The sequence below is a fragment of the Halichoeres trimaculatus genome, unplaced genomic scaffold, assembly GCF_033239565.1.
Source record: "Halichoeres trimaculatus isolate MK-OKI-2021-1 unplaced genomic scaffold, fHalTri1.1 fHalTri1_scaffold_3, whole genome shotgun sequence".
Lineage (NCBI taxonomy): Eukaryota > Metazoa > Chordata > Actinopteri > Labriformes > Labridae > Halichoeres > Halichoeres trimaculatus.
In genome coordinates this window covers 10,207,250-10,222,081 of record NW_027437181.1, presented here as the reverse complement: position 1 = coordinate 10,222,081, position 14,832 = coordinate 10,207,250, and the positions used below count along the sequence as shown (strand labels likewise).

The window sequence follows — 14,832 nt, the reverse complement described above, 5'->3', positions numbered from 1 at the left end:
CCCTTAACAACTTTGTAAGCTCATTGCAGGGTGGTGTCTGCTGTTAACTTGGTAAACTATAGAGGAGGGGTATTGGATTTTGTTGTTAATTTGTTGACTGAAAGACCACCTAGTTAACAGCAGCTAAGTGCCTTTAACACATGAAGTCCAGGGCATTAGAGAAAATAAAATAAGAATAAAATAAAAAGTGTATTCACACATGTCCCTCGAAGTGTGGATTCAGGAGGAAAGTGTTTGTTTCTGTCTTATTTCTTGTAAAGATGTCTCACTAGACTGAATATGTCAAATTCCTTCAACAAGTTAAAAAAAATGATCCAAGATATTAAAATACAAAAATGTGGCAGTGGTTTACTGTGATGAATTAAAAAAAAAAAGAAAAACATTTTGTCTGCAGATTTTCTTTCCACTCAATGAAAAAAAAAAATTTATTTCATTTGTTATTTCTTGAATTATTCATTTATTTATCGATCAGACTGACTGAGTCTAACATAAACAAAGTCAAAAACACTTGCTTAGCTTTGACTTTCCAATTTAAAGCAGACATAAGTTCACACAATCTGAATTTCAGCGTCTGATGGCAGACAAAGAAAGCAAGACGTAAACTTTTATGACACTTAATACATTTATATCTCACCCTGGATGGCTTGATGAGCAGGTATTTTCACTGTTCTGGTCCTGAAAATGATTTCCTGTTTTCAAACTCTGACATTCGTCCAGCTACATGTCACTCTTTGGGAGTTTTTGTGCATGTGTGAATGAACCTCTTGCTGAAACAACAACATTCCAACAGATTCATCATAAACATGGGCTGATATCCTCCAGATCCCCTCATTGTCCACAGCCTTTGAAAGGGGGGAGTGTTAATGCTGCCAACTGGTGGTCTAAGACTGTACTGCAACACTGTCATCATCGCCCCACATGTGTAACACACTCCAATACTACAGCTGCAGAGCTGCGTACAGTTAGAATACTGTCTGATCAGAGGTTCCTGTATTAATTAAACACTTTAAATTAGAGATCATTGTTGTACTTTGTGTATTCATCTCCCTCTTATATTTACGTGTCTTTTGTGTTTCATTGCATGGCTTTTAAAAACAGTTTCTGAAGAAAAAAAATAAAAACAATAAATCTTGGATCTTGAACTGAATGGTATCATCCAAGGCTCACTTCTTACACTATTAAAAAAAAGTCTGAGAGACGCTATGATGTAAAGTGAGACGTAGACTACAATGTGAGGAGTGCTATTGTTAAGCATCTATCTCAAGCAAGTGTTTTTGCTTTAGTAAATTTAGTTTCGGTAATAGTTTTTGTTTTTAAAACTTGCATTGTTTTCATATCTCCACAAGCAGACACTTGAACCACAAAGTCACTGAGAATTATTTATTTTTCCCTGAAAACCTGAACAGGGAAGCCAAACTTAAAGAAAAAAAGGCTTTTTTATCATTATCTTAAACCTAAAAGACTGATTTTAAATGAAGTTCCATCACAGCTCTTTAAAGCCTGGAAACAAAGTAAGAGGCTGGATAAGGTGACTCCTCCTGATATAAACGTGTGATTGATTTTGTTCTGGTAAACATGACCTGTAAGTCTGGGTCAGGAAAGAAACAGGAGACCCAGCCTTGTTGATGTTTCTTTGTTTGTGGCACAAAGTGGACCCCCCCCTTCCTCCAAGGTGCTGAGCAGATACAATCCACCACCTTCCTCCAGGTGCAAGTCTCTACTGACCGCCTGTAGGGGCTGCACCTCAGCCATCTCAGGTGGCCTGGAAACCCCCATCTGCCCCTGCAACACACACACTCTGAAGGCGACAGTGTTATTTTTGGAGCGGCCACGGGCGCTGTGGCTCTCTCCCTAAGGCTCAGTTCACTTCAGGATGAGCCCTGTGGCACCCTGAGCCGGGATTAACAGGCAGACAGCAGTTTGTCCACGACAGCCGCTCATTGAAGGTAAACCAGTCAAACTCAGTGTCTGTTGATTGACAAGCTGGTTGTTCAGCAGCGTGGGCCTGACCCATTAGCCTGGTGCTAACCTGCAAATGATGCACGTGCACGATCTGAAATCTTAAACGCTTGATTCATATCAGACATTTTACCCTTCATGGGAAGAGCTTGCAGTGCAGCCTTTACCTTGTACATTTCTGCACAAATATATGCTGTGAGAAACTTGAAGCATTTGTCAAGCATTGCACAATTAATCCTCATATTTAGTTATTTCTTTTCTTTTTGAAAATTAACTTTAATTTGTAAATGTTATTGAATGAAACACTTTCCTTTTCACATCAACTACTGTTTGCTTTTTAGCCTGTCAACCCAAGCAAAGCGTACTTCTATGTCAGGTTTGTCCTGCTTGGATTTGTTAACCTGATAATTAATGAAGACCGTGCCCTCCATTTTGTTTAATTGAGTCCTGTAAAGCTAAATAGATTGAGGTCACGGCACTCTTTTATCACTCAGCTAATCTTATACTTTCCTCTTTTGAGCTGCTCCAATGGAAACCTCCCAGATATCCAACCCCAGAGCCTTAAAAGGGGGACTTCTCATGTGTCAGCTGGCCTCCTTGTCACTGGGGTTGCAGAAGTCACTTTGACAACACTAATTCATGTTAATCACTGGCTCGGAGCAGCCAGACATTCAGATTGTTCAAAGTTTCACACAGGGCTGAAATCTTCTAAGAGGATTTACATACTGCAGCGTCAGCTTTTTGAATATTTCAGTAATCAAAGAAAATATCCCACTTGAGATTTGTTTTTGTCCCTTTTTCAAGACTAAACAGATGCAGAGATTACACTACTAAAAACTGAGATGAATCATGGGTGTGAAACACGAGGCTAAGCTTACAGTCAGAGCAGCTCTGAGAGGATTTGGGCCTGAGATTGATTTCCAGCAGACTGTGGCTGTTTGTGTGATGGTGGGACAGCAGGCAGCAGGTGCTGGGTGTCAGGATGTTTGCTCTTATTTCCCTCAGTCTAAAATTAGACCAAGGACCTTTCCTACTGTCACCCAAAGATACTCAAATATTCAGTCAGAAGTGGAGTAATAATGCCACTCAAGACAAATGTTTATTTGCAAAGCAAACAAAACCTGCTAGCATTGAGAGTCAATTATCTTCTCCAGTATTATGTAAGCTTTTGTTCGATACATAGGTCAAATTTATCAACCTTTGCCTTTCTGAACACAGTTTCTCATTTAATCCTTGGTAAAGAGGCCCCTATGTCATATTTATTGTCACATACTTATGCTCCTGACCTTTAAATTCTTTCTTACCGTTTGCTAGCACAGTCAGTGTCAGAGGAATTTGAACTCAATTAACTGCGCCACATGCTTTTAGCATCTTTGTTCTGAATGCTAGCTAAATGCTACCACCCCTCCTCCCTGCATGAACCTGGTCACCCTCCTGTATGTGCCAGTTGCCTTTCTTTAGATTTACTTTTATTTCCCGCAGAGGTCATTTTTAAATCGGACTGTCTCCTTGAGCGACTATTTTCATAAGTAGTTTGTCATCATTTCAAAGTAGCCTCGCCATAAGCAACAGCTTTACATGCCTTTCTATTTACAATAGTGACGCTTCTTGTAGCCATGCAGCATCTTCAGGACTCAATTAAGAGTTTGGAAAGCTGCTAATGAGGCCGTTGTCACGAGAGCCCGTGGTTTGTTAGGCCAGCTGCAGGCTTGCTTTGGAGCCATTAGCACGGGTTAAATCAGTACATTGTGTGAACAGCTGAATACACAGTAAAACCATGAGCTCACACACTCAGTCAAAAAAAAATTAGGCCCACTATGAACAGCTCAAGGCTTGACAAATGAAACTCCAAAAGATCGTATCAATAACGTTTATTGTGCTGCATAAAGATTTACCAATAGAAGGCCTCCAGTTGAAACAGGAAAGAAACTCTACTCTACTGCCTTTTGATACCAAAGTGTCACAAGAAAAAGACGTAACAACAGGATTTAAATACACATACAAAGAAAGCTGTAGAAATGAGAAGCACAGGGAATGTCAAAGAGATAGTGGCTAAGGTTTTCGCTGCATCAAATGTTTCTTTCTTTAAGGGAGTTTCTCCAAAGTCCAGAATGTCTTTCACAAATCTTCATAGAATGGTCCACCTGCAAAAGATGGAAAAGAAAATTTATTAGCAGTTAGAAATTATACTGACTCATGACCAATACTACTGCATATGTTACTACCAGCAGACCCACACCTGATACAAAACAGCCTTTTCTTGTAAGGCCCTCTATTACCAGTGCACCATTTATTTATGTTGTTCAATTTTTAGTTGTATTCTGTCTAAATGCATTTGTCAGGTGCTTCATCTACGTGTTGTTAGGTTTTGTTTTTACATGTCAGTCTGTGTGATACCAAGCTTTTATATATGTAGTAAAAGAAGTGGTAGTATGTAAGGGAAAAAAAGTCACAGCCAAAGAAGTCTTGCCTTTGCTTATATATATATATATATATATATATATATATATATATATATATATATATATATATATATATGTGTGTGTGTGTGTGTGTGTGTGTGTGTGTGTGTGTGTGTTTGTGTGTGTGTGTACTTTCATTATAAACCTAAAATGCCAGGGGAAGTAGCTCCTATAAATGGCTACTCCTCTAATGCTCTACAACCATGATCTAAATAAGCAGAGCGGCCAGATGACATCTCTAAGCATTCATAGATATCAAAATGGAGATAAAAGACAAAGATTGTGTGTTAGGCTAACTCAACCGGATTAATGACCTGCACAATAACCACCAAGGGAGACCACAAGCTGAAGGTGCTAGCTATGATAATTCTAGCCAAACCGAGCAAATCATGTCGGTAGGAAATTTGACATTTTCAACCCACAGACTTTGTGATCCTTAGTTTACCTGTGTTAAATAAATTTAGTTGAATTGTAATTGTTTACTGACTTAACTTTTTTTTTTACTTTAGTGTAGTCTGTTAATCAGTTGGAAGACTCAATCCTCCAATAAACGGTTATCTTATCAGCTAGAAATTAAAGCATGTAAGGGTTTTTGCTTTACATGATTAATTTGACTCTACAATGTTTTAATAGTAAATTATCCTTAGCCTTCACTTGCTGGAGTGTCTGTTTAAGGAAACAATTTGTTTTTTGTCAGAGGAACTACTTTATATGTAAAAACTGTTGATGAATAGAATAGAATAGAATAGAAAATACTTTATTTATCCCCGAGGGGAAATTCAGGAGTCACCGCAGCATTTAAGAAAACAAAAGTAAGAAAGAGTATAGAAAGTGCAAAAAGGTCCATAAGAAATTAGATGACGACATCAGATGACGACATCCCGTCCACCACTCGTCCACCACTCTCCAGCCCAGCCAGTCTCCACCTCGCAGCTATACGCAGCTATACACCACCAATGAGAAATTCAAATGAGCTTAAGTATCAAACAAAGGTAAAATTAATTCTTCTATTAAGTAAGGAGATAAAAAAATAAATAAACTGAAAAAAAAAAAAATAGAAAGATCAAACTCTTACATGTCAAGCCTCTTTGATTAAGAACATCATTAATTTGTGACTGTTGTGTTGCAGTGCAATGTAATGTTTTCTCTGGCGGAAAATTGAGTGATGAGACTCTTCTGCCTTGCAGGACTTCAAAATGCTGATGGACGTGGGCTACAGCAATGGGCTGGATCCTGACCTATCCCAACAGTATCCTCCTCCCTTACTGCCAAAGCCAGGCAAAGACAATGCTAGACTTCAGAAACTCAAAAAGAAGAGAGCCAAGAAAAAAGGCAGCCTCTCTCAGACGCCTGTTCCTTTTCGATCTTGTTTATCGCCTGTCAACGAAGCAAGCACAGACCTCGAACACAGTGACCAGTCAAGCCCACCAAGGACACCAGATTCAGTCTACGTTGCAGACTCCACAGTTTCCAGTTTCCCTCTTGGCTCCCTTTCCAATCACCCGGTATCTGCATTCCCTCATCCTCAGAGTGGCCCCTACAGCCAAACAGGCAGATTCCCCCTTCAGCCCTTCAAAGCTCAAATCAGGACTTCTGAGGAGCAGGTGGCCCCGCTGTATGAGTGCTCTTCTTTTCTGTTTGATGATGTGACACCTTTCATGATGCCACCTTCAACTTCACCACCACCAACACCACCCGAGCAGATTTCAATAACACCCCATCCTTCTGTCTTCAGTGTAAACATGACACCAAATTCCCATGGGTCAGTCATAACAGTCCCCTCAGTTTCTGTGTCACAGCCCAGCACCAAAATATCAACTCACAGCCTGACCCTATCCCCAGCCACCCCTCACTGCGGCCCAGGCCCAGCACCTTCTCAGGTTGCAGACCTACCTCCTCTACCACAGCTGCTATCGGTCTCAAACACTCACCCACAATCTTTTATTCCCAGCCAGAGGGAGACAAATTCAAAGGAAAATTCTCAGTCTCAGACAGTACTTTGGACTTCCAAACCTACCCTTAATGGCAACCGGTCTCTAAGCCAAATGTCATCAGAGATAACCGCTTCAAAAATATCACTTGTTGAAGCAGTGAAAGAAACAAAGCCTGAAGCCACACAAAGCAGGATTTACACATCAAAGGCGACATTTTATGAGATCTCCAAACCCCTCTCCATGCAGGACCTGACGGTTTTAAACCCAGTCAACCAGAAAGCAGTTTTATCTGCAGGATACAAGGAGAAAACTGCAGTGTCAGTGGTGAAATCTGAGCAAAATCTTCTGAAGCCCTGGTCCCAAGGTGGCAGACCTAAGACTCCTGCTTGTACCCCAACTCGAGTATCTACACCATTTATTGAAATATCCAAACCTAACCCACTTTTATTTGCTGCAAGTCCTGCTTTCGGCTGCTCTCAAGATATACAAGCACCTGTGATTCCCAATGATGCACCTAGACAGAAGTCTGTGATTCAAACAAACAGTAAAAGCACACCTCCTGCTGCCACTGAGGAACTTGAGCAAACTGTAGGCAACCACGTCACACCGATCATGCAGGCTAAGAATTATCCAGAAATGGAAATTCAGAACAACAAAAGCACCATGAAGGACACTGAGCTTCATCCCAGAAACAACATAGCACCAAGTGTTAATGCACCTGCACCTGCTGTGATCAAACCAACACCTGTAGGACCAGTTGTCTCAAATTGGCAAACAGTCTCTTTTTCTGAAAGTACAGTATCATCTCTGCCAAAGGTGCCAACTTTTCTCTCTCCTGTTCCAAAAACCTCAAATCTCAATACTCCAGCTGTGAATACAATCCATGCGCCACCTACAAGTCCTCTGATGGCCACTTACCGACCACCTGTGGTTGAGGCACGCAAGTCTTTGACATCACTACTAGAGACCCAAATGACATTGGTGGCCTCAAAGCCCAAATCCCGATCCTATTACGGGCTCACTCCAGCTGAGTATGCAGCCTACGGTGGGATTAGGTCTGCTCCCTCACATCATAGTACTGTACTCCCCAGGGTTAATGAAACCTCTGCAGACAAAACATCAGACGATTCCCAGATCTCAAAATCTGATGCAACGATACAACCCAATGGATATCAAGATCATCCATCTGCACTGCATGTTCCTGCTGCAAACATCTTGTTGCCGCCAAGGGACTCTGAGCCTCTAGCTGAAGGGACTGTCACAAATAGAAAAGATGTCTTAGAGGAAAATTGCTCTGATGTTCATAGAATTGGAAAACAAACAATCAAAACATCTATTGTGGACACACTAACACCTGAGCTCTCCTTTGACTTGGCACAGAAAACAATGCAGCAATCCACACTTGTGGATGTATCAACAACAAAAGCTTCATACACTGAGGCTTCAATACCAATACCTAAAGCAGGTGAGGTTTTCACACAAAGTGCAGCTGTATTTTCCATAGAGGCAGTGCAAAACACAAACACATGCCTGGCCGATAGCAATGGTCTGTTGAGTTCTACCTCACCTATAGTAAAAAAGGACTCCTTTAATAAAACACAGCCAAGAGTGAAAGGGATAGATGTTCCAGAGAACCATAAAATTATTGAGAATACACCAGATGATGTGGATTCCAAGGTGACAAACTTAGTAATGGGACAAAATAACATCCCAGTTCAGTTCTATTCAAGTGCTGGTGGAGTCATTCCACCAACATTCAGTCCTGTTAAAAATTTAGATAACGATGCAAAACTGACTGCTCAATTTCCAGCCGAGTTACAACCCCAATTCCCAGGTCTTGCCACCATAAAGAGAACGTCAGTCTTGGGAAATCAACAAGCCACTCAGGTAGTTCCAGGAACGCTTCTCCCAAATGAAGCAGCTTCTGAAGAGCAATCACACAAACCAGGTATAGAGACTGATCAGCTTACTAAAACCAGCAGTAAGACTAGTCTATCCAGTAAGACTACTTCTTTGGCTCCTAGTGCAGAAAAGATCCCTGACAAAACAAAGTCTGATCCACAGTTCTCAGGTTCATTTGTTAAAGATTCAGCTACCACTGCTGCAGATTCAGTTTTGCCACACTGGCCAGTTAGAGCGTCTGTTTGTTCTGCACAGTATGGTATCTGCACTGTAGCAGTATCTGGAGTTGCACAACACACTAAAGCAGCTCAACAGCTCAGTACAGAAACAGGCATTCTTTTTCATGGGGAAGGACCCCCTTTAAAACCTGCTAGCATACCAAATACACCAGCTGCTAATACTTACTCAGGCAAACCTACCAGAAAAACCATAGTACCTGAGCCCACTGCCACAGAAACCAAATCCCCTAACATTTCTGACAAGAACATCCCACTGGATTTCATTTCACCCATTACAGAACCTCCCAAAGTGGTCAAAACTCATGAGAGCGTATCTCTCAACTCACAGTGTAGTGTAGGTTTTTATGGCAAAGAAAATGCAACTCGAACAGAAAGTTTTCACACAAACTCTATGGAAAAGGCCCAATTAGAAACTAGTTTTTCACTCCCCACTAAAGTTCAAACACTACCAAGTCTTGTTAAAATTGAAATCAAGCCAAATCTGATTGGTACTGAAACCAAGGCCCCCACTGACAATAGTGTTGTCAGAAAAGCACCAGAAGAAGCATCATTACTCTCACAACCCACTGATGGTGGAGGTGATCTGTTGGCTGGACAAACACCAACAGAACATCCACCTTCTTCAAGTATTACATCAGAATATATACCTTGTAGCATTGTTGATTCAAAACCATCCTCTGACCCTTCAAAAGCAAACACAGATTTCAACAGTCTTGGCAGCAGTGAAACCAAAACAGCCAACAAACCATCTGCAGGGCTTCCAGCAAGTAACACATCTGCCACAGGCACCCTTCTCCCTCACAAACCGGGAGACGTGAAAGCTCTTCAACAAAATAGACCTGTTGCAGAAACTACACAGACAAACATATCTAGTAGGGATGGTGTTTACAATGCTGCTACTGAATCCAAAATACCAAACAAGCCTCCCTCCGGAGCTGCTTTACCTATGATGAAAGACATAGCAGTTAGCAATGAACTGTCTTTAAATGCTACACAGGTTAGTAAAACTACAACACCAGCTAGTCCTAACATGAGGCAAGTTATGCCAAAGAGCCCTCAACTGAGATCAGACAGACTTCACAGTCAACCAACAGTTGATGCAGGTCCTGTTTCAAGTAACATTGGACAAAATGGAATCTATGCTGTACCAGGGCCGGGTGACAAACAGATTGCAAACCATCTCGTTCAGTCCAGATTCTTGGACTCATCTGCGCCAACGGGAAACATCATAAAAGAACAACCTCCTTTGAGTCCACCAATTATAGGCAGCAAGTCATTACCAAGTCCACCCCCTAGGACTAAAACTTCCAGAATATCAAAGAGTGAGGCAACAGCTTCCTCTTTAAGTAGCCATGTCACTGCTAACAAATCAAGCTTTAATATAGAACAGCAAAGCATTACAGTTCAAAGTCAAAGCATGTTGCGCGTGGATAATGTTCAAACATCTATGAGCTCAAGAAGTCCCCAGACCAGAGCAAGACAGTTCAGACAGTCCATTCCTGAAACAAGCACGTCTATTGAAAACAACATTAACATTTCAAATACTCAAACCACGGGTGCTAAAGCCCCACTTAGTCCTCCAACAGGAAATAAACAGTTCTCCTTCATAAGAACCTCCCCTCTACCAGATCCAAGAATGCGTACCACACCTATTCGATCTAGTACTCCAACAATACCCAAGTCTCCTCAACTGCCTGTTTCTTCAAACCATGCCTCAGAGACAAAACCCACAGTTGTTTTGAAAGATCAGACAATCCCTCTCACTTCACCTGCTCCAAATAATATGTCTGCCAGTACCATTCAGGCCTCAGCTAAGTCAGTAATAGAGGTTCCTCCAAGACTGGAAATAAAATCGCCAACAACAACTAAAGACATTTCAGTCCTAATGAGCAGTGCTGAGGTTAAAGCACAATCCAAAATACTCAAGACTCTAACCAACCTAGCACCAAATGCCTTGACTGAAGAACAGCCATCCTCACATAGCACTGATCTTAATGCTTCCACTACTGTTAAAACCAATAAACAGACTCCACCAGCACAACCCCCAACTAAGCAGGTTGATTCAAGCCCTTCCACTACAACTGTAGAAACTGAGTCCCAAGTTGTAAAAAATGATTTGTCAAAATCTGCCCCAGATCCAGTCCAGATTAGCTTGCACACTGATAATGTTCAGCCTTCGACAGAGCTACAAGTAAACAATTCTCCATCAAAGCCAGCAACAGATACTGTCATGCAAGCGTCCATAGTTACAGCTGCTGTGATTGACTCTGCCACTCCTGCCTCTCTGCCTCAGGCCTCAGTCTCAGTCAAAGCTCCATCCCCAAACAGAGGAACATCACCGCCATCTCAGCAAAAACCTGGACTCAAAGACAAGGATGTTCTGAGGACCAAAACGACAGAGGCACCAGAGGAAGTCAAACCCTCCACGAAGTCAGCGACATCAACTGCATCTTCAACTGAGGATAAGAAAACAGCTAAAGCAGAGACATCCTCTGCAGCCACAGAGCCCAAAGCTGCAAAGAAGCCTAAAGGCCTAAAGGCTAAGCTCAGTGGATGGACACGGCTCAAGAAGCACATGGTTGTTGAACCAGAGGAACCTGAGTTCCCAAAGCTGGAGCCCAAACCTCAGGATGATTCAGGTGGCAACAAGGAGGAAACAGTTCATGCTGAAATTTGTGTGTCACCGTCAAACCAATGTGCCAATCAGGAGGTGGTCAAAGACCAAAATGCTCCCAAAGCGTTGAAAATGTGGGATGCACTCCTGTTTCAGATGTTCTCCACCAAGGACCGAATCATGCATCAAATCAATGCCAACAAGAAAGATCCAGATGAGAAAAAGCCAACAAAAGACAATCAAGAAGTTCCCTCATTTGTCAATCGTCTGCCTATTCTGCTATACAGCCCCCGTTTTGATGCCCGAAAGCTAAAGGAGGCGGCGGAGAAGCCGCTGACAAAAATAGCAGCAGTGTTTGAAATGGGGCTGATAAAGCGCAAATCTCAGGAGGAGGAACACAAAGACTTTAACAGGAAAGCAAGAGGCTTTGGTCCCTCTAAGACTACGGATGTGTAACTTGAATTTAATGTTTGGGAATGATGAAATGGTCATGGTGTGTGGCTGGACTGTTGTGTAATTCATTGAAAACTAGATGAAAAATATTTTCTGGTAGTTTAGAAGCCTCGTTACAAAATCAAAATGGAATTGCCTTTAACCATATTTGGAGCTCCAATGGAAAAGTGTATTCCCTTAAATTATTAAAGATGAAATGACCCATTGATGACTGCAGAAATACCATCAAATCAAGAATAGGCTTTACCTTTATACTTAAATATGTCTATATCTATAAATTTATAGAGAGAACAGAAAAACCCACAATCACAAAAAGGTGCAAAGGAAGAACTCTGCAGTGCTCTTTGGTTTGATTGTTTTTCTTATCTGTTGATGTTTTAGATTGAATGCATGTACTGTAGATACTTTGATTGTTCAGAAACTGTTTGATTTATCAAGCTCTATCTTTTTCTATTTTTCTAAATAAAGTGAGGCTGTTAGTGTACACTGCTGGTAGACAGTTTTTAATCTCAGTGATAAATAGGGCTTTTACATTCCTGGAACTACAGGGCAGATGGATTTTTTTTCTGAAGTGAACAGATGGGTGAAGGATGATGGTCCAGACAGGACAGATTTTTGGAAGTCAAGTGTGTATAGATATGTAGCAGTGGATGTCTTACGAGTTTAATCAGGGCAAGAAACAACAACCACATCTTGAGCATCTTTGGTCTTGGCGGTGTAACCTATATATTATCCAATGGTGTGAAATGTTAATTAACTGAATCTGATGGTTTGAAGATCATTTCAACTCAACAGTTAATAGAAAATGGTGCAAATACAACATATAAAACATTATTGGAACGCAGGAGGGTTTACCTTTGTGCTGCTTCACCTCTTCTCTGGACAACACTGTAAACATTTAGGAGTCGAGGAGACCAGATTTTTCACTTTCGAGACAGACATGCTGTCTCATTCCTGCCTGATAGGCAACAAGAGTTTGGGTCTGTGCCAAATATATTTACTGGGTGACAAATCAGGACTGCAGGCAGGCCGATTTAGCACCCAGACTCTTCTTCTACAGAGCTATGCCATTGTAACACCAACAGAATAGGTGTCAAATTTGATACGTTGGGCCACAGGATAGTTTTCCACTTTGGCTCAGTCCATCTTAAATGAGTTCAGACCCAGGGAAGTTGATGGTATATCTGTATCATTTTGATATTTTTCTTGGCATGGTGCAGTTTTAACCTGTTTCTCTGGATAAAGCAACAAACTGTGTTCACAAAGGGTGATTTTTGGAAGTGACTTTGAGGCCCATGCAGAGACTTCTACTGCAGAGTCATGTCATTTTTAAAGCAGCCTGTCTGTCTCATGAAAAAAGTTTCAACATTTGATATGTTCTTTGCACTATTTTCAATTAAACACAGGGTTTAGACTGATTTTATGAACAATTGGGTTCCAGTTTTCAACATTTTACATTGTGTCACCCTTTTTAATGAATATACATAGAGTATCTGCAAAGACAAAGAGGAGCTCAGGTGTTTGTTTACTTTAGGTGAGGAAACCTTGGGTCTCTTGATAAGTTGGTCCACCAATTTGGTCTTGTCTGAAATATCTCAACTAATTTTGGTTCTAACTTTAGCAAACATTCAAGGTCCTCGAGGATAAAGTGTCTTATTTTTGGTTCCTCTGGATTTTTTTTTGTCTCTGTCTTTGGATATCGTTGAGACAAATTTCAATATATCTGACATTTTAGTCTATGACGAGGTAGCTACAAAAACCACCCACATTCCCATCAGGATCAGCTGCAGATTGTGATTGGTGCTTTAATTAATGACTGTTAGCCTACTTCCACAAAAGACTAAAATGATATTTATGGCAAATAAACACTGACATGTTAAACACAGGGGAAATGAACAATGATGGTTAGAAACATTTAAATCAACGTTTACTGTACAACAATATTTGAAACTGGTGTAAAACCTTTTGACTGAGTTGGTGGATAATGATTTCTTGCCTTGTGAATTATCCAGGAGTAGTGAACGATAGTTTGACTTTAGATTGTTACTAGAAAGTGAAATGAAGACCAATGAATGACAATGAAGACAATAGGTTCTGCTGTGGGAAGTTAGAGGAAGAAGAGAAGGATGAAGGCTGGACAAAGATTTAATGATGAGCTCTGAATGAATTTGTAAGTGCAGTATGTAGTAGGTATTAGTGTGTTGTGGATTTTTTTTCTTGTTTTACTTGATTTTGAAACCTTTTCCCTCTTTGACAGTCATGATGTGATATTCAGTGGGGATGGGGGCAGGGACACTGTATTTGTACTAGCTACCAAAGAAGCCATTTGTTACACTGATGCTTAAAGATGTGATTTTTTTGTTTACCGTGTGATTCTAAGAAACGCATAAAGCTGAATGTAAATCTGTCTTTTTGTGTACTCCATTTTTATATCACAATACTTTTGTTCACATGAAACATCGTAACAACATTTCCACCAGAGCTTTTAAATGTCTGGCTGTGTAACATGTCTGTAGTGAAGCCTTAGGCACAGAAGAAGCAGAAGCTATATCAAGAGTAGGAATATGAGTGTAGAAACATTTATCATTGATTTTAGATTGTTGAAAATTTGACTCCCAAAAAATAATGAAAAATTACAGGTGTAAGTTATGTTTTAAAAACATCTCCTACATTATTACAGCCCTCAAATCATTTTTCATTTTTTAAGTATTCCAAAGTATATGATGCATAGTTGTTCTTACCTGACTGAAAGTTTGTATCATGGTTGCCATCCTGATCGACAGAAACCTTCTCATACTTTCCATGACCCGTCACCACAAACTTGTGCTTTTTACCACCAGAGCTCTCCTGAAATTCAATTAATGAAACAGGATTAGAGACAATCTCTGACATGTCACTGTGACATCATTTTTCAATAAGGGTACAAAAACTTTCAGTTGTGAATGAAAAACCACCACCCTAAGAAAAAAGCCTGCCAACTTATTACATAGTGCATTAAAATACAGTTTAATGCTTCCTTCTTCTTCATCTTTTAATGGTTTGATTTCCTGCAAACACATAAGCATGCAACATCACACCACAAGAGGGCAAACTTCTATTAACTGCTCTTTTAAACAGAGAGGAGGTGATTTGAAGCAGCTGAACAGAGGCTGGGTGTGGTGGATTACATGAAGCCGAAAATCTGAGTAAGATAAAACTGAGATCAACTTTAGAGACGGAAACTAACAGAGAGGTTGAGGAATAATTACTTAAGAGGATGCCAAGTAAAT

At 40.6% G+C, this 14,832-nt stretch overlaps 1 protein-coding gene across 2 annotated transcripts in view; it reads right to left on the bottom strand.

Annotated features, from left to right (window-relative positions):
• Positions 1 to 3,201: 3,201 nt before the first annotated feature.
• LOC141788022 (uncharacterized) overlaps positions 3,202 to 14,832 on the bottom strand; it is a 29,641-nt gene continuing 18,010 nt past the window's right edge. Inside the window, exons 13-14 of one of the 2 annotated variants that reach the window (XM_074666809.1) lie at positions 14,305 to 14,410; positions 3,202 to 4,103 (exon numbers count right to left, since the gene is read on the bottom strand). In XM_074666809.1, the coding sequence (XP_074522910.1) occupies positions 4,078 to 4,103; positions 14,305 to 14,410 (132 nt within the window). In that variant the 3' untranslated portion in view covers positions 3,202 to 4,077. The remainder of the gene's footprint in view (positions 4,104 to 14,304; positions 14,411 to 14,832) is intronic. The other variant, XM_074666808.1, reaches the window with a different exon arrangement.